The 27,162-nt window shown below is 32.4% G+C and overlaps 1 protein-coding gene across 3 annotated transcripts in view; it reads left to right on the top strand.

Annotated features, from left to right (window-relative positions):
- The window catches only part of LOC146998640 (uncharacterized), a 48,778-nt gene extending 21,877 nt beyond the window's left edge, over positions 1-26,901 (top strand). Inside the window, exons 1-3 of one of the 3 annotated variants that reach the window (XM_085811427.1) lie at positions 10,195-10,335; positions 17,718-17,878; positions 24,532-26,901. In XM_085811427.1, the coding sequence (XP_085667553.1) occupies positions 17,718-17,878; positions 24,532-24,673 (303 nt within the window). In that variant the 5' untranslated portion in view covers positions 10,195-10,335 and the 3' untranslated portion in view covers positions 24,674-26,901. Of the gene's footprint in view, positions 1-10,194; positions 10,381-17,717; positions 17,879-24,531 lie in introns of those variants that run through there. The other 2 variants (XM_085811425.1, XM_085811426.1) reach the window with 2 other exon arrangements.
- The last annotated feature ends 261 nt before the right edge of the window (positions 26,902-27,162 follow it).

Here is a 27,162-nt window from a genome sequence, read left to right as displayed (position 1 = left end):
TCTCATATATTCTGTACTGTTCATACCTTCTTCTGTACTAACGCATTCTGTATTTCTGCGTTCGAATTTTATAACTGTCCTACATTATTTTGATTGAAAATATCTCTGCACGGAATTTTTCGTCTTTTGTACCTTAAAAAATATTCGTACGACTGCTAGCTATGCAGCTTTTCTCAAAAGTTCCCTTGCTTGTATTTTAAAGATAGTTTTGGCAGTATACCAGTTTCAAGTACATAGTTCATCCAGGAAGGATGTCGGGATGTTTTAGTTGTAGATTCTTGTGGCAAGGGTTCTCTTCGTTTAGGATCTCCAAAGGTGTTTTCAGTCAAGTAACCCTCATGTACTTGTATTTTACCTGAATTAAAGAACTAATGAAAAAGCATACGACGGCTGAATTTGAAAAAAAATTAAAGGCATTCTTCTCGTGTGTCCTCATGATGTACCAGTCAGCAGTACATCATACTCTAACTTGGAAGGGCTTGATTAATTTTCTCCAATTCCCGCTTTGAAAAACTCTGATACAGCACATTTCTCTCCAAAAATAGTATTACGAATTTTGTATGTAGAGAGATGATTTTAGTGTAATCATTTGTGAAATTGTTGTATTTTGCTGCGTAATGTAACGGGAAAAATCTAAAGAGAAGAGCTATGCCGGAAAAGTAAAAATACAGGGGAAAGGCCATTTAACATTAAGTAAATGAGTATTTCGGTAATTTGGCGAGAAATCGCCAAAAGTCACCAAATTTGGCGACATTTTTGTTCGGTCCCTATATTACCGTAATATGTACTGTAATTGAATTGAATAAATGTAATTGATCACTGTATTAGCTCTAACCTCAATTCGACCCTCATATGACTTTCCAGCAATTTCGAGAAGCAGAAAGTACTAGAAATATCTCGGGGACCAGTTGAAAACTATATAAGACCGAAGGAAACAGCTTCTCTCAGTTGCTTAGTTATTGTTGTTGCGACCCTAATATAGTAAAAGACTTCAGATATAATGTTTGAAGATGGTTTACAAGTGCAAATAAGTATCCTTTTAAAAACTACTCCACTTATATAAGCGTAATAAGTTGACGATATTCACAAGAAATAGTTAAGTCAAAATAGTTAGTTAATAGAAATAGTCAAGCAATAAAAGCAGCAGCAGATACTGATCAGCTTGAAATATACAGGTAGATAAAAATTAAGTTAACAAATTTCCGTTTAAGTTTAAAGTTGAGGTGTAAGTAATTAATTCACTTAAACCTTAAACGATTGAGCCGAGTGTATAGCTTAGATAGTTTTCAGAAAAACATTTTAAGGATAAAAATAAGCTCTTATACAGTCGAGCCGATTTGTACGATTTTGTAGTATTTTGTTGACAAACAAACTATGAAAAGATTCTAAAAAAATCACTTGCTTTGGAGAATAATTTCATAGAACTCTACGTGATGGAGTAAAAACAAATTATGTTTTCCTTTGCATCAAATATGTAGGTGAAAGATGAGTAGGTCAAGGGGCTTATCTTATCAAAAAAATTATCTTCCCGGTACATTAGTTTTTCTAATTTCGAATTTTCTAAGTCTTTAGTTTCTTTTAATTTTTTAAAATTTTTATTGGCTTATATCACGTTTTTTAACAACTTGGTATCTATGATAAAAGGCATTACTATCTCGGAACGCAGATAGATCACAGAGAATCTGTTCCATCAAGCGTTAAACTGTTTCAATAAGCTTCATTATGTATATTTCGAGTAAGCAAATTAACTGGAATAAACCCTGCGAATAAATCAATTTTAATCTATATTTTCAACATGATGCTTAATAACCATAGTTGGTGTTGGTGTTTTTAATTATGGCAAAGCACACTAGGGCTATCTGCCTAAGGGGAGGGATGCCTTTCGTGGAGGACTTTCTAAGGGAAACTGGCTCGTATACACGTTACACATGGGGAAAACCACGAAAACACCCACGCAGCCAGCCCGTTCGCGGGATTCGAACCTCGGACCGAACTACCAGTGTTCAGCGTCTTTTAATAACCATAGAGTCTGATGTAGTCGTAGTGAATGCAAAGTATCAGCATCTCTTAACTATCATCCAGTCGTGATCTGTATATGGCATCATCCTAGTTTAGCATAATCTATACACATCATCCTAGTTCAATATAGTCTTAGTCAGCTCTCGAAGTAGTTTTGAATACGACAGGCTTTTCAAGATTTTCAAACTGTTTTTACTGCATATCATATGCAGTAAAAACTGCATTTTTACTGCATGTTTTACTGCATATGCACCTGTTCATTATTACTCATCATTGTGCCAAACGTTTAGCTGATGCAATTTGATTGCTCTAATAAAGTGTAATCAAATTTACGAATGTTTCTCAGTAAAAATTCATTTTCACCTAAAATTTTGTTTTTCCGTTGCCCAATACCCATTAAATACAGAAATAATTTAAATAAATTGTAAAGTCATTAGGATTTTCGAAGTAGGAATCACGAAAAATGAGCAATGACCTCGCCGGGACTCGAACCTGGACCTCTCGAATACGCGCCGAGTGTACTGCTATTACACCATGAAGGCATGTAGAAATGTAGGAAGCAGGGAGAAAATACCTTATATACTTGCTCTTTTAAAGAGCAGCTGGAAATTAGGGGACCCAATAACGAAATCCTGGTGTTGAAGAATCATCATCCACCACCTTATCCCTGTTCGGGGGACACTGTAGAGTCGTTAGGGTTTTAGAAGTAGAGCAATGACAAATGATCGAAAAATGAGAAATGTCCTCACCGGATTCGAACCTGGATCTCCCGAATACGCCCCGAGTGTGCTACCGTTACACTACGGAGGCATGCAGAAAAGAGGAACAAAATACCTTATAAAATGTTCTATCTGAAAATAATTTCCATTTAAAATTTGTTTTCATGCTAATTCTAAAAGAGTCTAATGTTAATTATAAAGAGGTTTAATATATATGATAAACGGCTGCATAAGCATTACATTTACAATATCATTCTTGTATCATGTTTAATGTACCATGATGCTTTTTAGAATTACTGAATTTGAAGGATTTAGTCAGTCATTTTCTGCGACCCAAGAACGCTAAAACTTCTGATATACATAATATTAGTGGGTATTAACTCATCTTATTTCATCAGCTGACAATAAGTTTCATGAGGATTTTCTAATTTTGGAAAATGGAGAAAATCTGCATACATTTTCTATTTCTTATGTATGCTATTATTTTATCAACTAATAAATTAAAATTTTATCAGCAGTTAGTTACAAGGACTTATTTACGATACATTTCATAGAAATGCATTAATGATTCTTTTCATTTGGTTATACTTCATTTTAGTTTTATTACCAAAATTTAAGTTACAAAATTTAAATTTATATACCTAGTAGCTTTTTATCGTCTCATGTAGGATTGTCTTTCTTTTCATGTCTTCTTTCTTATTTTAACTAATCAATTCATTTAGTAAATTTTAAGCGTTTGGAATTGAGTTGATTATTAGGAATAACTGAAATGAATCACTGATAAACTTTATAGACGATATATTTGACAGTATCGATATAAATAATAATCATTAACCTCTTTTATTCTTTAAAGAGCCGCAAGATTTTGAATTTTAACCTATCTGAAAATATTGTTAGAAACCTTTATGCTTATGGTTTAGAAATCTTACTCAAATTTGTTACGAAACCATTTTAAAAATGCTATTTAAGTAAAATTGTTTTTATAATTAACAAAGTTTTCTTTTAACAGTATTTTGAAAAATAATTTACTTTTGCTTAACTAAACGTTTATAGGTCGTATGAATAATACGAATTTGAAATGTCTTTTTTTATCTACGATATTATAAATAATAAAAGGAAAAGGATCTGTGATTGATATATATTTCACATTTTATAAAATTGTTCTTTAAACCGTTTTAAAGAGAAAAGAAATAACATCTATTGAAGGGAAGGATATTCTAGTAAAACTTGTCATATGGCTTATGCCCGTGTCGGGATGCTTAGTCCTTGAAAGTTAAAGTAAATAATTGGTGGTAAGATCGAGAATGTCTGTTACTGGCCTGTGGTCTTAGATACTCTCAACACCATATGCTTCACAGTTTTGAGAACTTTCCTGGAGGTGACATTCTAGGTTCTCGTAACTTTTTATCTTTACCATAAACTTCTCACGAAGATTTTAATTTGAAGGCGTTTACATGCTACCATATCGTAAACTCATGTGCAAATGTCTCTGCCTTCTCTAAATTTCACCTCGAACCTAACAAACAATACGGCAATCAGCTAAGCTAACCGTTTGAGGTATAAGGTATTTTATCTCTCCTTTTCACATGCCTTCGTGGTGTAACTAGAAGCATACTCAACGCGCATTGGAGAGGTCCAGATTTCGAGTCCCGGGGAGGGGACTACAAAGTTTTAAGGTCTGCGTTTAAAAAAAAAAAGAAAAAGAAAAAGAAAAAGGAAAAAAAAATTAAAGTTTTTTTTTTCAGATTTTAAATTACGTCCAAAGTGGCGTTTTTCTAACGTTTTGTATGTTACGTTTATTTATTAAATATCATGTTCTTCGCACTTAAACCATAAAATTCAGTTCAAGAGCAATATCGGAAAATAATTTTAAACTGAGCATATTTTTAAAATTTCCGATACACAGTCTCACGCGCTGGAGATAAAAATGTTTTTCTGCACAACGTTGCCATTGCTCGCTTTGAAATCCTTGAGTTTGTTAATCAAAAATTCGTTCAAGTTTTACAAAATAGGAAATCGATAATAAAATAAATTCCAAATTTCAAATTTGATCTTCCAGATGCCCACATTCGTAGTAGGATCACGTCATTCAAAATTGGATGGCTCTAGGTACCGCTGTTTTATCACAATGCGAGAAACATACATACATTGCGCAGATTCTTCATTATTTAATTTCTTCAAATATAATACAGGGCAATAATATTTGGTGGCAAGTGTTTGAAAAGTGAAACGGGCATTCAGAGTGATTCGACTCAAAATCGCGAAACGAAAACGATAGTCCCTCAAGGATAAAGCCCCTTTGGACTTTAAAAAAAAAAAAAAAACTAATGACTCTACAGAGGCTTTAAAGTGTAACACAAGTCGAGCTTAAATTAACCTATACTGTCCAAAACTAGATGTGAATGCTTTATGCAACCTTGCATCCTTGCAAGGTTGTGTTTGCAACGCCTAAAGTGTAACACAAGTCGAGCTTAAATTAACTTATAATGCCAAAAAACTAGATGTGAATCCTTTATGCAACTTTGCAGAAACTTGCATCAGATTTTCAGTTGCGAAAGTTGCAAAAAGGATTAAAAATATGCTTAGAATTTTTTGTGAATTTAGGATTTCATTCACATATCTTAATTTTTGAAGTCCTCCGTTTCCAAACATAGGTACTTCCTATTCGTGATTTCATCTTATTGTAGCTCTACATCCTGTGAAGTTCGCGCGTACTAGGAACTAAACAGGTGTGGAATTTGATACAATTGTTTCTCAATAAACTACCTCGGAGATCTAAACTAGCTCTTTACGTCTAGCTTTTTGAACTCTTTTCGAAATGGACTGTACTTGATGTTTTTGGACTGTATTTGATGGCCTATTCCATGTCCTAATCCAACTCATTGCCTACTTATATGTAAGATTTCGTGTCATTTCGTCAACTGGTGTTAACGTGACTGAGCAATAAGCGTACAGATATTTCACTTTTATGTTAGTAGGAATTCTGCTGACCTGCCGAATAACTGAATGCTGCTTAGGCGGTAATACGTTTAAATTGCAATATATTTTGTAACATGATTGTGATTAAGATGGCACAAAGTCTGTGGGAAATTTGTTATCTATCTGAAATTCAGAAACGAGAAGAGGTAAACATCGTTTGGAACTAAGCACAATCTTATAACTAACATGTCCTAGTTTTTAAAATCAGGCAGATCGTACAAGGGCACGTTTATCAAAATTTCGTTTTTGATCAATACATCTTAGTATTGATGCGATCTTCTTTTTGTATTAAGTCCAAGAAAGCTAATCAAAAATATGATTGGGCTATTTCTGTTGCAACGAAATAAAAATCAAATATCGTGTCTTCTCTGTGTGGTGGGCACGGAGAACAAGAATTTGGTCCTTTATATTTTAAATATTGTTTTATGAAAAGGAAAGAAGTCCTGTATATCCAAAAAAAAAATATTTCTTTTCTATCTACAATAAAACGCGTGACGTTTTTATACGTTTTGTTAAAACCTATTTTAATAATTTGTTAAAACCTATTTCATTATCTATATAAAATAGGTTTTGTTAAAACCTATTTTAATATCTGTTAAAACCTATTTTAACAAAACTTATATTAAAGTTTATAAATGATATCTCTTTCTTTTAGGAAATGTAAAATTGAGATGATAATAAATTTTGCTTGTTTGAAATCAAAACTTAGCAAACATTGCCATTTTTTAAAACTGCAATTGCGCTGTAATTGTAATTCATACATATGTCGAAAACTGTGTTTAATAAGTATATATAAATGTAGAAAAATATTTTTTTAGCTTATGTTGCATAATATATGAATAGTTTTTCAATTAGCATTCCCAATGTAATATAGAATATATGCATTGCCATTCTAAAGCATCCCAAAGTTAGTCTAAATTAATTCGAACCGAAAAATGATTAACAGAAAAATTGGATAATTAAAATCACATCTACAAAAGAAGAGAATAAACATGATTCACGATCTTTTCTTAAATTTTAGCTTTTCAAATTCTTTCTTATATTATATGAAAGAATGTACGAGGGCCATCCAGGAAGTAGATTACGTTTCCGTCTGTGTCCGCTAGGGGCGGGGCTAGCGCGGCCATCTTGGGGTCAGAGCGTTGCGCAGCTCAGTCTGCATCTAGCCGTGCTAGTGAGAGGTTCGTGCTGTGCTCCGTTCAGATACTGTGACGGTTTGAAATGTCTGCGTTAATTGAAAATCCCGCGAGCTGCGAGGTGCGCTCAGTAATAAGGTTTCTGACTGCAAAAAACTGTAAACCGATAGAAATCTATCGGCAGCTTCGTGAAGTGTATGGGGACAACATTATCACTGAAGGTGGAGTGCGTCAGTGGGTCATAAGATTTCAAAATGGCCGAACCAATGTTCACGACGAAGATCGAAGTGGGAGACCCAGCATAGTGACCGCCGAACTTCTCGAAAAAGTCGATGCTAAAGTCCGTGAAAATCGAAATTTCACAATAACGGAACTTTCTTTGAGTTTTCCACAAATTTCGCGAAGTTTGTTGCACGAAATCATCAGCGAAAAGCTTGGTTACCACAAGTTTTGTGCAAGATGGATTCCAAAAATCTTGACAGAGGACCACAAAAATCAGCGAATGGCTGCAGCGTTGAACTTTTTGGACGCTTACCATAAGGATGGTGACTCTTTACTCGATCGCATCGTTACTGGTGACGAAACATGGGTGAAACATGGGTGAAACATGTGAACTGTGAAACGAAATTGCAATCAATGCAGTGGGGGCACACAAGTTCTCCCCAAAAACCCAAGAAATGCATGCAAACAATGTCGGCAAGGAAGATGATGGCGACTGTTTTTTGGGACAGAAAAGGTGTAATTTTGGTGGACTTCCTGGAAAGAGGCACTACAATAAACTCTCAAAGGTATTGCCAAACTCTCCAAAAACTCAGAAGAGCAATTCAAAACAAGCGCAGAGGAATGTTGAGCTCTAAGATCTTGTTGATTCACGACAACGCCCGGCCCCACACGGCAAATGTCACTCGTAAAGTTCTTGAATCTTTTAAGTGGGAGTTGTTTCCTCATCCGCCGTACAGTCCCGACCTGGCACCGAGCGACTTCCACCTATTCCCAGCAATGAAGAAGTGGCTGGCTATGCAGCGTTTTGATGACGACGCACAGCTGCAAGAAGAGGTAACGAAGTGGTTGAAGGCGCAGGCGGCCGAATTTTTCGACGAAGGAATTTCCAAGCTCGTACATCGCTACGATAAATGCCTTAATTTGTATGGTGACTATGTAGAAAAGTAGTATTTGAGTGTGGCTTTCATCTGTATATAATAAAATTTGTTTCCTATACTTTGTTTATTTTTTTATTCCAAAACGTAATCTACTTTCTGGATAGCCCTCGTATAAATGTAACGTAAAACTAAAAAGCGTGCATCACAAAGTGTTATTTGTGACGCATGTTCAAAATATTATAATGGCATTTTTTTAAATGTAAGCTTACGTTTCGAACGAACCCAGACTGAAGACATCAGTATCATTATCACGAGGAAAGGGCAGAATCAAAATATGTTCTGTTATAGTACTAAAACAGTTTTTTTATTCGTAACAGCTCAAAGAGGTGTTTATGATTTCATTATAAATGTAAAATTACGTCCCAGCGAAATAAAATTTAAACAGATATGATCACGCTTCAGAAACTGACACACAAAGAACTACTTAATACAAACCTCGTGCTTAGCGGTCTTGTGAGAAAAGGCCGAGTTACATCGTGAAGAATTTCTTTGTACTTTAAGAGAGAAATTCTCCTTGCATAATTTATGATGAAATAATAGCAGAGGAAGTTTTCTTTTTAGTTTTTTCCCCTGCTTCTGTGTATTTTGCATTGATCGTCTGAAAATTTAAGGTAGGAGTATTTTCATTTCTTTCAAGCCACCAAAGAAAGTTGTTACTATTTTATACCTCAGAAAGAAAACTTAAATGTAATATTAATGTTTTGTTAACTAAGATGTTTAAAATATATTTTATTGCGCAGAATAGTTTCGTTAGAAATAAACAGAATCGATTATTTCCTAATGAATTATTATGATACCTTTGGATTCTTTTGCCATGCATTCATTTTATTAAAATACCTTTAAATATATGTATGCTCCAATCCGGTATTTACGAGAAAGGTACAACATTTAATGATTCTTTTTAGACAACTAACATTAATCAGTGGTAATTTAAAATTTTCAAATTAGTAATAAAGTTACTGTTAATAATAACTTTAAATAAATTAATAATAACTTAAATCAGTTTTAAACTTTTTAAGTAACTTTTGGTGAATAGTTTCAGTATTGTCAGATAATAAAAATAATAAATATGTTATTATTGATGTGTTGGAATACTGATATTTTAAGGATTAAAACACAATGCTACTGTTATCATTTAATTTATAAAGCTATAAGGTATTTCTCCCGCTTTCCTAGTGTGCCTTCGTGGTGTAGTGGTTCTGCAAGCTGGGCAGGTATTTCAGAGGTCCGTTGTTCGATTCCTGGCGAAGGCGGTTGCTATTTTTCGTCTCTCCGGTTTGTCCAATTAGCCTAATGTCTCTACAGTGGGGCCCGAACTAAAAGGGTGTTGGATAAGGATTCTCTACACCTAGGATTTGGCGATTATGTCCTCTAAAAACCCGAGTCGCCCTTTAAATAGGGGAGTATATAAGGTATTTATCCCGCCTTCCTAGTGTGCCTTCGTGGTGTAGTGGTTCTGCACGCTGGGCCGGTATTCCAGAGGTCTATGGTTACATTCCCGTCGAAGGCAGTTGCTATTTTTCATCTCTCCGGCTTTTCCAATTAACCTAATGTCTCTAAAAAGCTTTCTAGAATTTTTTCATATTATCTTATTTTAACTTAGTTCACGGTTTATTAAAAATTCAGGAATAATTCTGTCCATTAAGAATACGCTGTACGAGAGATCAAAACATATAAAAATTGCACAAAGAATTCAACGTTGCAGGAGGATATGTGTAAATAATATTTGCATCCGTAAGAGTTCTTTTATATTTGTTTACTTTTAATGGTAAACTTTTCTTCTGAGTGTTAGATTGTAATCAAGTTTTCAGATTGTAAGTGTTTTTGTAATTATGTCTTAATATAATATATTTTTTTAATAAAATTCTAGCTTTATCTACTTATGTTACCCTAACAACTGTGAAAGAAGACGTGATCTCCAAACTTCTATTATTATGACCTAAAGTTCAAAAACCAGAGATTCAGGGTTATGACCTTCCCTAAAACGTTCCCTATGTATAGGAATTTAGAAATGTTCTACGAAGTTCTACGATTTAGGAAGGCTCTACGAAATCTTCCTCGACTCCATGTTACAGTTGAAAGTGTCACTGCATGCGTAATATGCTGTTCATCTTGCGAAACTTCTCACGGTCTTCTCCAATAAAGGGGTCATATGATAAGGTTTCTAACCTACATTGACCATCCTTATTCGAAGCTCACGTGGGGTGTGTATATAAATAATTTTGTTGCGAGGTTCGATTATTAGTTTAGCTCATCTGATTCCTCTGAGACGCAAGCCGCAAGTATCGTCTGCTGATAAAAGTTTTTGTTGAAAGTGAAGTGGTAGGTTTTCGCATTTTATTCGAATTTTGTTCTAGTATTTAAAAGGTAAGCGTTATTTGTTGTATTTATTTAGCATTATTTTGTGTTTATTCTTTTTCTTAATATGAGTTATTTTATAATGGTCCGTAGAAAGATTTTTTTAAGATTCCAGGCATTTAATATCATTTGTTTAGCAGAATCAAGTATTTAAACATTTAAGTTTACCGTAACTAGAAGAAAAAATTGGCATTTTCACTGCGGGATTTTGTATGCTTATAATGATGCAAGTTCCTAAAATTTCTAGTTGATTTCTTTTCGTAAAATTTCTTATTTTATATATATTTTTACGAATTCACTATACACTTTGGGCTGATTTTGCTATTTATAACCTTATAAAAGACTAATTTAGCATTTATAATAAGAATTTTTTATTTTATATATATGCTTTCGGATGACACTCAATATCAGTTATGATTACTTTGCCTAATTATGTGATCCCGTTCTTTATCAACTGAAATTTACACCTCTTGCACCTCGTAAATATTTACTTTTAAAATACTTTATGTTTCATGTTACAGTAGATGAATAGAAATTTGAACTGTTATTTTTGTATTTGTATTGCAAAATCTTAATATTTCATTCATTGACTCTTGAGAAACTATAGTTTGAAATTCGCGCTTCCTTTCCTGTTTCCATTCATTACGATAGTTTTCTAATACTTTATAGGATAATGTATATTTTCTATTTAATTTTAACTTGTTGCTTAAACTTTTATACTTTGCGTGTCAATATTTCGTCGTTTGCTGTTTAAAAGTTCATAAAACTATGGCTATCGTAATGTATCTTATATTACGTACAATTAATCTCGATCTTACATTTGGACTGCGCTACGAATATTTGAACTCAATTCCGGTTTTTTTCTTTATTCATAGTATTTGGCACTAGTAACTATGCTTATTCAATTTGAGTGATGGTATAAAAAAAACTACAAATGATTACGTTTATCTGAAATGACTGCAACCCTGACGAGTTCAGATCATCCATTTTCATATCTGAAATGACTATTTTATGCAAAGCATTTATTTATAAAGTAGGAATTTATCTTCAAGCGTTAGTTACCTGTATTAAACTACTATTTTTAGTAAAACGAACAGAAATAAATACGCTATAACAAACACATGTAATTTTCAATCTTCTCGCGTTAAGATTTCCAATTAATGTTTTTTAAACAGATGATTATAGTTGCGTTTGACTTGATAATTGTTGTATTTAATAAGTATTATTCTTTTGTGTTTAGAGGTCGTAAACAAAAATAATAGTGTCACAAAACATCAATTGTCAATTATAATTGTCAATTTTCTCAGGTTAAGATTTCTAGTTAATGTTTTTGCTGTTTCTTTTTTTAAACAGTTGATTATTGTTGCGTTTGATTTAATAATTGTTGTATTTAATAAGAATTATTCTTTTGTGTTTAGAGGCCATAAAAAATAATAGTGTAACAAAACATCAACTGCTAAAGAATAAAGCAAATTAAATAAAATAATAGGATAAAGAAAGAATGGGCTTAGAATAGGATAAAGAATACAGAAAGTATAAGATGTCTCACAAGGCATGATCTCATGGCAAAATGAAAGTGTCGAGTACAAGGAAGAACGTTCGGATGATTTTGAGATTTTCACTTAGAACATTTACGTTTTAGTTCTACATGTTTTGAGGAGACTTGTCCCTTATCTCTCCAGATTTTTCATGAATTTATATAACTGAGTTTGCATTGTAGTGTAAATATAATGATTACATGGCATATATTGAGGGAATTATGCAGTTGATATTTGCATTCAGACTTACAATATTGGGTTCGAAAAGTATAATAGATGGACTTTTACGATAAAGATATTATTACGATAAAGCTTATTACGATAAAGATAACTCTTTGAGTCAACATTACATTATTTTCCCTTTAATTTCATTAGACAAAAGATTTGCATAATATTCCCCATTCACAGTTGCATTCCCTTTCTTTAAAATATGTTATGAAGATTGCTTTACTGTCTACAAAACTTCGATCATAATGGTTTTCGTTGTCTTTCATGGTGGTGCCCACAGATTTCTTCTCTGATAAGTGATGCTAATATAGAACCAACTTTTTATATCCTTTTTTATCCAACTTTTCATATCAACTTTATTTAATTTATTTATTTTTTACGAATGGCTGCTAAAGAGTTCTCTGATTGGTATTGTCTTACAGCAATTGACAAGTTTGAACTGCTGGAGGAATTAGGAACTTCCATCTTGCAGAGACTTTGTTCCTGTGAAGGTGTTGGTCTAGAATAAACAAAACGGTTATTTTAGAGATAACTAACTGTATTGCTATATTAGTTTTTAACCTGTCACGCAATGTGAATTCCTTCTCGAGAGCAATGTTTTTTTTTTTTTTTTTTTTTTTTTTTTTTTTTTTTTTTTTGATTTCAGCGTCTTCAGTATCCGATCTTGATGAGGATTATTTTCAATGGATTCTTGCCTGAGAAATTCTTTTTGCCCATTCTTTCAGTGTCGAAAATGAATGGGAGGAATCTCCATAAATATCATTCTGACGTTGTTTTATTTAATTAGGATTTAGACTTTGTTTATTAAAAATTTAATGGCTAAACGATGCTCAATATTAAAAATTTTAGAAAATTTTCCAAAGCGCCTTTCTCCAGTAACTGTTGCAAAAGAATTCAAATGTTTACTTTAATGAAATTTTCAAATTTTCGTTCTAAAAATTGCCACTGAAAATATATTGCGAAGTCGTTTTATCATAGGCAGCCGTTGGAAACTTTTGTATTTTGCTTTGTATCTGCTTTAGAATTTAATGAAATACTCTGAGAATTTCAACGACATATCGTATTTTTATTATAGTTCGTGGACTTTTTAATGTAAGAAGTTTTAGAACTCTTGATATCGAATGCCATTAGAATTACTAATTCTAAATGGCACTAAATGATAACGGTAAATCTACCAAAAACGAAAAACGCTGTAGAAGTATCAGAATGGGCCATGAATGAGAAGACACACGGTAAAATGCATCACTCGTGGGCACTACCTAAGTTAATAAGATAGAGGTTAAGTGGTGGATAGTACTGTAAAAATTTAATTTTAAACGTATTTTTGAGGAACTATATTTATTAGATAAATGTTTGTGAAGTTCCTTTGATTTGAATAGCCAGTTATTTTTATGTTTTGGATCTGTACTGTCACTTCTCTCTTTCCGTTTTCCTACCAGAATGTAAATTAGTTCGAGTATACTTAAGTTAGGTTTTGGGACTGTTACGTCAGAGCATGTTCTGCCACTCGTGGCTACGTTGCTTGGTTTGCCACTTTAGAAAAGCGCTCCTGTCTTCGACCTTGCATTACGACTGCTGATAGTTGAAATCTACGCCAGTGAAGTTCTTAGCCAACTTCGGGTTAAATTGCTATTGCTATGTGTAGCTCTTGGCTATTAGTTTATTTAAATTTCAGCTTTACATTTGATCTACTGCTTTAATTCCTGGCAATAAATGCTGGCGGAGTTGGGAGCACCAGAAGAACCTCCTGTTAATGTTATTGAGTTTTTAAAAAGGATCTTTTACAGCTTCTCAGTTTCTATTTTACTTAGCGATAACTCGCTTTATGTTTACACAGAGTTTAACACTGGGTAATACCTACGAGAGTTAAGCTTTACATGTTATAATTTAAGAAGTGACGACTCAAAAAATTTTCCTTTAATTTCTATTAAAGGTAGTACAACTGCCTTTCAAACTGTTTTAAGTATTTAAAATAATTTTCCCCCCCCTCCAAAAGAAACTTCGAGAAAATTTATATCTTTAAATCAAATAAACATGGAGTGAAAAAATGTTTAGTATAATTTCGATTGGCAAATTTCAGTGATTATTATTAGAAGATCAAATATTTTTCATCAGTCTCTCAAAAAGCATCACGTTAAAGCACAGGGGAAGAAATTAAGAATCAGAATATTTTCGAAGGAAGACTTACCTTTTACTACTTTTCAATTCGAAAAGGGAATTTTTTCAGAAATAAAACTGTATATTTTTAGATAATTATATACTTTTTTTTAACATCGAAACTTTCAAAGAAATACTCATTTAATTGTTTTAAAAATTATTTAGGAGACGTTCATTTTAAATAAATAATTGATCCTGTAAAAATGACTACTTATTTATAAATCTTGTCGTAGAATCGAAATGCCAAACATGAATCTTAAGTTAACTAAATGCGTTTGAATCGCTAGCGTTTGCGAAAAATTTGTAACTTTTCTCTTTTATTACCCTTTCTCTTTCCAGTGAAGATTTTATGGGCATAAATAACGTATTCAAGCATCATCAAGCAGCTACAGAGTGCATGGGAAGCAAAGATAACACGCACGTGGGTTAAGATCATGGCAGAATGCCCAAATAATTTCTTCCTATCCTATTATGATCATTCGACGACTTCGTTGCAGATAAGTTACTCTAGCAAGTGTACATTGGATTACTTACCTAACCCATCAGCATTTCTTTTAGTTAAGAATATTTGTTCTTATCGGAAAGATACATAGTATCAAGAAGTTCTAAAGTTTGTTTCTTAAATTTAATGTAAGGTCGAGTATTACGTAGGAGGAAAATTAGCTGTACCCATTGATGTTAGAAACATCTTTAGAGAATACGTTCCAAGAATTTTAAACCGTTACCGTCGGTTATACGTCCCATTAAGTTGTCATGCATTTATCATGCACTAGACTTGTATTGCCATATGTTGTCACTTAACAAAATATTTTTTTTTTCTGTGGCGAGCACTTGCCTATAACGGCATTGGTCACTACTAAGGTCAGAGGTGGTGGCCATTTTTTTGTAGAGGCACATAATAGGCGACAATCGTCACCTCTTATGAAGGGAGAGACAATTTTGCATCCATGCATTCTCCGAGATTCGAACCCGGGTCCTTTGGTATCACAGTCAGGCTTCCCTAACCACTATACTGTCTGAGCGGCGACTTAACAAAATATAAGATCTTTAATTTAAGTTCGACGTTGTCTAGCAAATATGCAGTTGTCAGAGTGTCGTCATTCAGCAATGTAAAAATCTCTAAATTATTTTCGAATTCAATGAATCTCAACTGTTCGGCAAACTTGGCAATTAAGAGTAATAAATTCAATTTTTAATAATTTTAATATTTAGTTTTTTAATAATATATGTAATTTAAACCGCACTTTATTTAGAATATTTAATAAATAAATTTTATGAAATTTTACATTATTTTATACACGTTTCAAAATATTTTATACTTACCAAGCATATGGATAAATATAGCAACGCAATAAACGTCATATTTCATTTATTAATATGCATTTTCTCTTTTAAATTCGGGAAAATATCTAAAATATTTAGCAAAATGGTTCTTAGCGTAAAAGGGGAACAATTTGAAGAACTAAATGGGAAATTAACAAATAAGAAACAACACTAACCGGTTGCAAATTTATTCATATTACGCCGATTATTGTTGTTTATTGCTCGCAATCTTAAAATTTATAAATTGGAGACTAATGGAGACCTTCGAAACTAAGAACAATGTACAGTCATTAGGTTATGTTGAAGCAGAAGATGCAAAAAATGTGCAGCGCCTTTGCCAGGATTCAGACCCTGGACGTCTCGAATTCACAAGCACCGAGTGTGCACGGTGGAAAGAAGGAGAAAATACCTTATATACTCCCTCTTTTAAAGGGCGACTGGGACGATGCGACTCCATCGCCAAATCCTTGTGGTGACGAATTTTGTTCACTACGTTTTAATTCGGGCGCCACATTACAATCAATAGATCTTTTTGAAGCAGGAAACTTGAAAAATAGGCAATGCCCTCACCGGGACTCGAACCCTCGACTTCTCAAATACGCGTCGAGTATGAATCTAATTACATCACGAAGACATTAGGAAAGGAATGAAAAGTACCTTATAACAATAAACGCGTTAAATTTAGCCATTTTGTTAAAATTTGAGAGTTTTATACGAAGTGTCGAGCCCGAAAGCATAATTTATTTCATTTGAAACAGTTGATGATGTTTATATATTTGTTCAACTTTGATATAAAACTGATGTTGACTAGAATTATGCATAATTCCGAAGTCTCAAATTCTTAGGGGCTTCTTAGTCTGGAATTTTTTACATTAATAAGTATTTTGCGGTTATATCAAGTTCCTATTTTTTTTTCATGGCATTATTAAGATGTTTTCCACAAAAACAAGGCAGATACATAATTCTTCAGTATTTCATCATATTCAAAAACCTATTTAAAATGCATAGGTCTTATAAAGCCTTGCGTGTGACAGTTTTGTGTCCTAGCATTACAGTTATTAGTCATTACATTTTACCATACTTGCGAAATCACCTAATATTTAGTTATGAAACACTTCTATTTAAATTTTAAATTTTACATGTCAACAACATTCTTCAAAAATTTTTCTTGTTCATTTAGTTTAATCTCTTGGCAGTAAGACAAGAAAATTAGAAGTGTGTATGTTGCTACAATCATTGCTTGTTTTGACAGAAAAAAAATACTTCTTATGTGGATAAGAAACATCTATATGCGTATTTGGTTTCACTACTAGATATTATGACGTGATTTTGAGCACGTAGCTGCTTTGTTATTAAGGCTGCATTGAAACGAGAAATATATAATTTAATATTCTTATTCAAAATATTTTTCACAAAATCAAAAATGTGGTTACCCTACGCAATTTTGTAACCCACGCTTTTTTTGCTAGCAAAAGGAATTTTAAGTGTTGTGAAATTTTAAAAAAGTAATTCTGAAAAGCATAATATTTATTTAAACCTAAATTAATAAAACCTGTTAAGTTAATAAATCATAAACTCTCTTCACATTGAAAACGTTTTTTAAACATTTAATGAAGCTGTGAAAAATAATAATAATAAAATTGAGTTACAGTTATTCAGGAAATATTTCGTTAAATACAAGATACCAAACTAGCAAATACAAAATGCCGTAAGATATTCCGTTTTTCAATGTAATGAAGTTTCGTTTTTAATCTTCTAAATGTGTGCGTCAAATATTTCAAGTTTTGTGATGAAAATTAAAAGGATATATATGAGATGCCTTACATACATCATTTTATATCAAAGGTATGAGAGAAATAACTTAAGTTTCTGCCATTTTTACTTCTTCTTTAATATTCGAGATTATATTTCCATATTTTTGACAATTCTTCGAGATGTGCAGAAGATTTGCTAAAACATCCTTTTTAGGTTTTTGGGAAAAATAGCAACACCCAAAACACGCTGCAGTTTAGTTACTGTAGAATCAGTTATCGTATATAAAAGTTTAACTTGCAATAATTTTCCTGTTATAAATACTAACTTTTATGTTTTTTCTTCCAGATGCATTCGTCTATTGTTTCGGCATCTATGTGCGTCTTGGTCCTCCTCATGATTGAAAGTGTTCATGAGGTAAATTCCAATCCAGTGAAATATAGTAGGTGGGAAGATTATCAAGAAGCAACAGGCAGAAAGTATACAGATAACAAAGATAACAAATGCCTGTAAGCATATTATAATTTTATTTCTTTCAAAATCTAGAAATCCGTAATGATACTTATAAAGTGAAGCTGATAAGCTGTTAAATAATTAAATAGGCATTTAATACTGATAGAATTATACCAATTAACCAAGTAATAGTTAAATAGCATTTTAATTGCAGTGAAAATATCCGGTTACATCAAAAAGATTTAAAAAGGACATTTGTGATTGTTGACATCTGTTAGCCTGAGAACTTTTCTGTTACATTTATATCCACTATGGGTATCATTTTTGAGTTATTTATCATGACAGAAATTCACAACTAACAACATCAAAATACTTTACTCTATTCTATTTTTGAAATAAATCTGATGTGGACACCACGTGGCTTCCTTGTATGGCTTATTAAATAATACGCATATTTTGCTGCATTTCAATTAAACTTATTTCCTCGAATTTCATTACAGATATATTTCTCATCCAATTAATTCAGTTCTCACTTCGCGGCAAAGCAAAAATATATAAAGTAAAGCACAGAAAAACATAAAACACCAAATACAATTAAAACAGTTAAAAAGAACAATTTTTACAATTAAAATTAGAAAATCTACGCAAAAACAAGCAATTTGGCAAGCGGGCAAGAAAGCAGATTTTTCGGTGCACAAAACTGAAAGTTTACTTTTGGTCCCACTCGGAAAAAAGGCATTGAAGGTGCAGAAAATGACTTAATTCGCTATTCTACTAATTTTTAAATGTAAAAAAAAAAAAAAAAAAAAAAAAAAAAAAAAAAAAAAAGGCGTTTCGTTAGGCTTAACTCGCCACTTTAAGTTTTAAATTGTTGAAAATACTACAACAATTGCATGCATATTAACTAAAGGTATAAAAACCTTAACCGGAACGTAAAACTTCCTAATTCGATCATTTTGAAAGCAAAAAATGCACAATATAGCAACATATAAGAATAAAAAAAACTAACCTCACCGGTAACTGAGGTAACCAGGTAACTGAGTCGGAATATATAGTATATACAATTGGTGTAGCCGATTGCAACGGAAAAGGTAGGTGTACAATTACAGGTCATAGCAGTCCGATATACAAAATTCAATGTTCTTGAGTTATGCGAGAAATATAGATACTTATATAAGAATATGTCAAGAAAAAAAATTCTTTTGAATCCGTTTTAAATCCATTTTACGATCCTTTTTGTGGAAAACAGTCCTTCATTCTGGCCATAAGTACAGATATCATGCAAAAACATCCTTTAAATGGTTTCGAGCGGTCGAAATGAATATTTTCGTTGAAATATGATACCTGAAATTCTTCGCGATTACAATACTTCCTTTACTTCGTACAAGGAAATAAAAATGCATGAGTAATTAATATCATATGCTGCCATGGTTACATTCTATCCCCCACGTTCGCATTATTACAATTGCTTTTGAACGGTCATGACGCCATCTGGCGGTAAACTGTGGAAATCGCTAACACATTATCCAAATTAATGAATTAAGATTAAACAAAACCTTAGATATTGATAGCCCGCATGAACACTGGTAGTTCGGTCCGAGGTTCGAATCCCGCGAACGGGCTGGCTGCTGGGCGTTTTCGTGGTTTTCCCCATGTGTAACGTGTATACGAGCCAGTTTCCCTTAGAAAGTCCTCCACGAAGGCATCCCTCCTCTTAGGCAGATAGTCCTCGAGGCTTTGCCATAATCACACACACGCATTGCATTAATCACACACACACAGCCCGCAAACGGCGGAGTAGATTAGATTGGATAAGATCTGGACCCCTGCTTAATTCATCCAGGTTTCGGTTCCCGCAAACGGGTTAGCTGCATGAGGCTTTTCATATTTTTTCCGATGTAAAACGTGAATGTAAGCAACTTTCATCCAGCAAGCTCATCCGCGATTGCGTTCCTTTTAAGGCACACAGCTTTCGCGTTCTTTGTAATAGTTAGCCTTGCTTACACTGTGTGCTAGTAAAACATGATAATTATCGCCTACTTATTTAAAACTACTTTTTAATACTTTCTTCATCTAGTAGATATTAGAACATATACGAGGGACATATAAGTATACCATTAATAAGGATGCTTTCAGTTATCAATTAATGATAATATTATTGCTTATATTATCATTATTAATTAAATATATAAATCTAATCAATAATAAGGGGATAATAAGAGATAATATTATTATTTATATTATCATTATTAAGCATGCTTCCAGTTAAGTAGTTTCGTTTAAAATATACTTTTTTCTAAATACTCTCACACATACTTAAGTGCATTTAATTTCCAACTTATCTTTTTCCGACCTTTGAGGCACTCGTATAAAACCGATAGCATATTTGCTGCTGGTAGCAAGAAATTATGATAAAATTTATCAGAGTGTATAATCTCTTCAATATTTTTTGACGCTGGGTAAATTCACTTCTTTTGGATGCTTAATTTTCTTTCCTAGAAATTAATTAGCGAAGGAAATACATAGATTGCAAACCTTCCAAAACTTTAATAAGATTTCATATAATATACACTGGTGTGCAAAAATTAAGGACGAAGTCGAAAAATTAGCATATCAGCTGAACGAAGAGGCAGAGCGGACAGAAAGACCAATCAGGAGATTAAGTAAGGTGATGTACGGTAGCACATGCGCAGATATGCAGGTAGACGTAATAGGGGCGTGTCTGAGTAGTATAAAGCATGTTGTCGGTGTAAGATCAATATTTCTGGCAAAGAGATTGCACGCCGTATAGCAGTTAAAATCACACCGAGTTGCTACCTCAGCGAGAAATGGCGAATAATCAATCTGTTAGACGACATCTGGATGCTTTTACCCGAGGTCGAATCATTGGGAAGTTTGAGGAAGGCCGCAGTGTGACAAGTGTGGCTGCAGAGTTCGGAATTGCTCACAGCATCGTTTCACAACTTTGGAGACAATTTCAAACTACAGGAACAGCTATCCGGGGGTTTAGTAGTGGTCGTCCACGAGGAACCGCACCCGCAGATGACCTGTATATTGCCTTACAGGCCAGAAGAAACAGGCGGCAGAAATAGCTAGACACACGACACATGCGACTGGACGACCGATATCGCGTTTTACCGTGGCCAGAAGACTGCACGGTGGTGGTCTGTTTGCACGACGCCCTGTACGGTGTGTACCTCTAACGCCTGCCCATCGGAGAAGGCGTTCTTTGTGGGGCCGGGAACACCGGAATTGGACAGACAATGAATGGGGACGAGTACTCTTTACAGATGAGAGCAGATTCAGTCTAAGTAGAGATTCTCATCGCATACTCATCTGGAGAGAGCGGGGAAGCCGCAATCATCCCTCGAACATCATTGAAAGGGACAGGTATGGAGGTGGCGGTGTCCTCGTTTGGGGAGGCATCATGCTTGGTAGTCGTACAGACCTTCACATCTTCGACGCAGGTTCAGTCAACGGGACCCGTTATTGTAACGAGATTCTTCTTCCATATGTGCGTCTTTTTAGAGGCGCTATGGGTCCGCAGTTCCTTTTCATGGACGACAATGCACCATGTCATCGCACAGTAGCTGCCGAACAGCTCTTAGAGAGTGAGGATATTGAACGTATGGATTAGCCGGCACGATCTCCGGATCTCAATCCCATCGAGCATGTATGGGATTTTCTAGGCAGACGCTTGGCAGCTCGCACCTTACCACCAGTAACGATTCCGGAGCTTCGATTGGCGCTGCAAGACGAATGGGCAGCAATGCCTCAACAAATCATTGACACCCTCATTCTCAGCATGGGCAGACGCTGTGAAACCTGCCTAGCAGTCAGGGGAGATCATATCCCCTATTAAAGACCGGATGTTTCTTGCTGGACACCCATAACAGGGATGTTTCGGCCTTCAGTCGCATTGCGCTCCATGCTACTTTTTCAATAAAGCTTCTTTTTATCCCTCTGATTTCTCTTTTAGTAAGTGTTGCTTACATTACTCATGTCCTTACGTATTGGGGATCTTACGGTATTAAATGTGTTGATTTGGAAAGCTTTTGTACAAAGTTATATTGAAAAAACCGTCTCGTCCTTAATTTTTGCACACCAGTGTTATTGCTTAGAAAAAAGTAGAAAAATTAAATTTAAAATTTTCACACGTGAGTGTATAAAATGATATCTTCAAAGCTGGAAAAGCAAAAAGCAATCAAATGTATTTGTAAAATATTGTTCTAAAATTGCACGATATCGGAAAATTCTTCGGCATGATAAATTTGGTGAATCTAAAACGGAAGTACTTTTAAAAAATTGAAATACGTGAGCTCTGAATTTATGCTTACAATTCATAGCATTTTAGATATCAGAGAGTTTGTAGAAGTATTCGAAAAACACTTTACTTAGTCAAGCCATACTTTTCATAGTCGCAACTAAACTTGCGGTTGATTTAAAAACTTGAAAATTTCATATGCAGCATTAAGAATAACTCTTACTATAATTATTATAGTAAAATAAAACATGTTTAGCACTCTTTTAAGAGCAAGTTTACTTAATTTGTATCTAATTACAGTAAAAATTAAATGATATTTAATTTATTTTAAACCATGCGATTTAGAATTTGAATTTTTAGCTGCGGAATTTAGCGTATTGTTTGTATATAGTATATAATTAAGCAAGTAAATACGATATGTATGTACATTTATATTTATATATTACAGTATCAGAAAACTTTTTGATCAAAAATATCCAATATTATCCCAATTTGGTTCTAAATATCTTACTATTTTTTCTCTCTCTCTCTCTATATATATATAATATATAATGTGTAAATAATACAAAATAAAAAGTATAAAAGCAGTTCAAGAAGTTCAAAACTAAATTATATTTATACCCTGGAAGCAGTAAGAAATGGTGGTAATAATACAAAATAAATTCAAAATACGTTTAAAATCCATCCCATATTCAGTTCGGAACAAACCATATATTTGAATGGATAGTTGTATTTGTAGATGGTGATAAATAAATATCTTTCGTTATATCGTCATCAGGGAGTTGGTGCAACGAAAGATGTGAGTATATCAGTTTGTTTCTGAACCGACAAAGAGACAAAGTTTAATACTTAATATAAGCTCAGAAAATTAATCAAAATAATCTGTGTTTTTATCAGTCTAACCACTACAGGCAAGTAAGTAGTGCAAAAACTGCAAAATTATAGCATTAAAATAAGCTTAAAAAATAAAAAAAATAATTTTGAGCAGACCGAGTCCAAAAAACAAACCATGTAAATATAAGCAGTCCAAAAACAAGAAAAAATATAATAATACACATAAACGTGAAACCATACTGGCCAAAGTAAAAAGTGTTTTGCAAAATTAAGCATCACAATCATAAACAAGAAAAAAGTTTAAAAATCTGATAAAAGTTATTTTCTATTTAAGAAAAACGAAATCCTCATACTCCAGAAAAAAACATGCAAACAGAAGCAATCAAACATATGAAAAATAATAAAAAAAAATTTTAAAAACCTGGAAGCTTTCATATTTTATATTACGCTCAAAGGAGCGTTTTTAACATAATGCGTATTGCCTTTATTCATTAAATATCATGTTCTCCGTCCTTTAACAATAAAATTCAATTCAGAAACAATATCACAAAATATTTAAAAAGGGCATATTTTTCGAATTTCCGATACAGAGCGTATAGTGTTGTCATTGCTCGCTTTGAAATCGCTGAGTTTGTTAATAAAAAATTCGTTAAGTTTTACAAAACAGGAAACATATATTGAATTAAATTCAAAATTCCGGCTTCCAAGTGCCCACGTTCGGTTGAAAGACTAAGTTATTCAAAATTGATGGCTATAGGTACCTTTTTTTTCCCACAAAGCGAGAAACATTCATGCAGATTCTTCGTTATTTAGTTTCTTTAAATATAATACATGGCGATAATATTTGGTGGCAACAGTAGTCAAAGTAATCAATGCAGAAAGTGAAACGACGTAAAATGTCATTTTAAGACTAATAGCCCCGGGTCTAACGCCCCTTTGGGCTAAAAATGGGTTATCAGGCGTGAGTGATAGTTTGCGAGCTCAGTGAGATAGAAAAACCAAACCCTTTTGCGTAACCATTAAAATATTAAATTTTTCAGCCTTTTCTTAGATTAATTTCTAAAGGTACTTTTTAGTAATTAAACTTTCTTTAAGAGAAAATGTAAATTAAAAATTGCATATTTTTAAATTTGCGTAAGCTTATAAATAAAATTAGCATACAAGCAGTTAATGTCAATTTTAAAACAGAATAAATAGGTGCATTCTTAACCAAAAACTAATCTCACTTCTTCAGGTGCATATGAAAAATGGCCAAATATTGATTTTGCCATTTAATCGGTTTGCTAGTAACTAATGAAAACTACCAATTAGTATAGGCTTCATTTTTATATTCTGCTGAAAACAGATGACTAATACTTTTTTAAAACAGTAGCCTTTGTCATGATGACAACAACTGCGATGTCCGTTACTAGCGATAAATTATTTTATGAACTTGCCTATCATGTGTAATGAGTAAGTATGGTTCAGAGTATAGTCGTTGATTATATAATCTCTTACCGAAATGATATATACTATATACCTTAAAATATTAAATGTAACTACCTAAAACACTTTGTTATATCTAAATATGTGTATTGTAAAATTTCTTAGATTTATTTATTTATTTTTCAGGCAAGGCGGAGCCATTCGTGATCTATGTGAGAAATGTACCAAATTCACTAAAAGCGAAGTCGTTTTTCCTCTTTGCTGTGAAGGCCGAGAAAATGTTCGACCTTGGTGTAAAAATTTTCTCGAATACACACCAGCAGAATAAAGGAAATCAGTAAAATTTACATCAAATCCCCAAAATCAATCCCACCAATATTGATATGTTCCGAATCTGAGGTCGTCGAACTCTACCTCAAGGAACTTTTGTTGATTCGATGTGATTACGTTAATTTAAATGAACTTTTATACGTCTCTGTCATGAAATTCCTTTTGTAAGTGTTGGGGGCAAATCAAAAAAGCAGCGTATTGTCATTCATCACAGTTCCGAGTGCTAATATATCCTTACACATTTCTGCACAATACAGGTGTCTCTCGCTTTTCGATGATTTCATCGCATGAGGCTTTCCCCATTTGTAATAAAAATCAGTACATTTATTTGGCAAGTGATAGCTTTCATTTAGTTTGTTGTATTTCTCTGTATACATACCGTGTTTGGCGAGTAATGTACGAATGCACCATTACCTTTTATCAAAACATATACAAACTGAAATATATATGTTAGGTTCGTATAATGACGACTTCCATAGTTCAGCAATTGATTTTAGTTTGTCAAATAAGTGGGGAACACCTGTATTTGTTTAAGAACACAAGTTTTTATGTATAAGTTTTTATATATGCATAATTTATCCATTTTTAACAAAGGAGACCTAATAAGAATCAACTTTTAATTTATTATACTCTGATTTATGAATATAAATTTTCGATTAATCATCTTTTGTGAAATTCTCATAAAAGAATGGCATTCTAAGAATTCAGATAAATTTAGAGTAACGGTTTTCTTAAGGAATAACTATTAATTCGGTGAAGAAATATATATTATTAAACATTGAGATTGAAACAAAAGGAACTGAAAAATATACCGAAAAGAGCAACAATTATTCTTCATAGTGTATTTAGCCAGTATATTTATTTTCAGCGTTGATGAAACTTGATAAATTTGTTTGACAATAATAGATTTTATAAGGCAATATTTGTTGAGAAATATTTTTTTATACTATACCCTTTAGCCAAGAAATAATTTTTTATTTTAATATATCATTTGGAGAAATCTTTTACCAGCTTTGTCTTTAAATGCACTTTATCTGAACGAAGTTTAGAAGTATTTACTGTTTGTTTTATTTAAACATATAATATAATAATTTTTAATTTTATTGTGTATTTTTATGTTATATTTATATCAATATTGCATATTTTCTATATGTAAGCCGCATAATGACTTTTTAATATTAATAATTGTAATGCTAGGTCTAATAAACGATATCCATGCGATTTTTTAAAACTTTAAAGAGTTAAAAAAAATTTGAATGCAAACTGATTAATATATTTGCAGTCCTTTATTATATATGCTGCAAAACAATATAAAGCGCGTTTTTGGACTTTTATAAAGACATTTAAAAAAGATTGAAAATAAGGACAATCGCCTGCTTTCAGAATCAGAGAAATTTGTTATCTTACGTTCAGATGAGTACTGTATACTTTTCAAAAATCAATAATTGCAAAAATCGGCTTTATGTGTAAGAAAACTCTAATAATTTTCCTACAAGACTTATAATTAAAAGCGAGGAAATGTAAGTGATAAAACAACAAACATTTTAGTGAAAATAAATGTACATATTATTAAATTTAATTTAGATTAAATTTCTTTATTAATATAATGAAAATTATAAAAATTGCATTTCAATTTATATATTGTTTGAAGAATTTTGCATAAATATATATTATATAATTTTGTATATATATATAAAACACACACGTGTTTTTATTACTTAATTTTATGTTGATTTTATTCATTGAATTGATCTTTGTTTCTGTTAATATCGAAAATATCTGGAAAATCTTAAATATGATTAAAATTTTATAAGTTTTAAATGTCAAATAAGAAATTAATCTAATGTAATTTAATTAATGCATGTTAGAATTTTCATATCATTGTGAAGTTCAAAATATATTACATTGAAAATCCAAACTATTATGTCACATCATACTTCACCTTCAATTTTAGAGCTTAATAAGTATTAAGAATAATTTAAATTCACCGTATACAAATATTCTTGATGGCTCCATAAACCTAAATAACTCATATTTGCATTAAGTGTTTGTAAGCGTCTATGATTAAGTTTATTTATATTGCTTCTCTGTATACCTTTTTGTACATACATATATTTTCATAAAGGATTTTATATTACCTCTACGTTCATCAAGATCACTTTTGTTGAATGATCATTATTTATTATTTTTAAAAAATTATTTTTCAATAAAATGTATTTTAATACAGTTGGTATTTTGTGCATTTGTTGACCATTCTTGATTTTTTTAATGATCACATTGAAGAAATATTAAAAATATAAAAACTGGGCATGACATACGTTTAACTCTAGTCTTTAATTTATTCTTAAAAATATGATGTTACTTAATGAGTTACTTTTCAAATGTTGATGAGTTATCTTCTTGACCACAATCAGATTTTCTGAAAGATCAAAATTCAACAAATTTTATATCTCTGTTTCTGAGGGATTTAATTTAAAACGAAAATTT

Source organism: Stegodyphus dumicola, chromosome 2, assembly GCF_044657685.1.
Source record: "Stegodyphus dumicola isolate Sdum_Otavi_A_Nest chromosome 2, ASM4465768v1".
Taxonomy (NCBI): Eukaryota; Metazoa; Arthropoda; class Arachnida; order Araneae; family Eresidae; genus Stegodyphus; species Stegodyphus dumicola.
The sequence above is the reverse complement of the archived record's forward strand: the minus strand, read 5'-3'. Positions and strand labels throughout refer to the sequence as shown.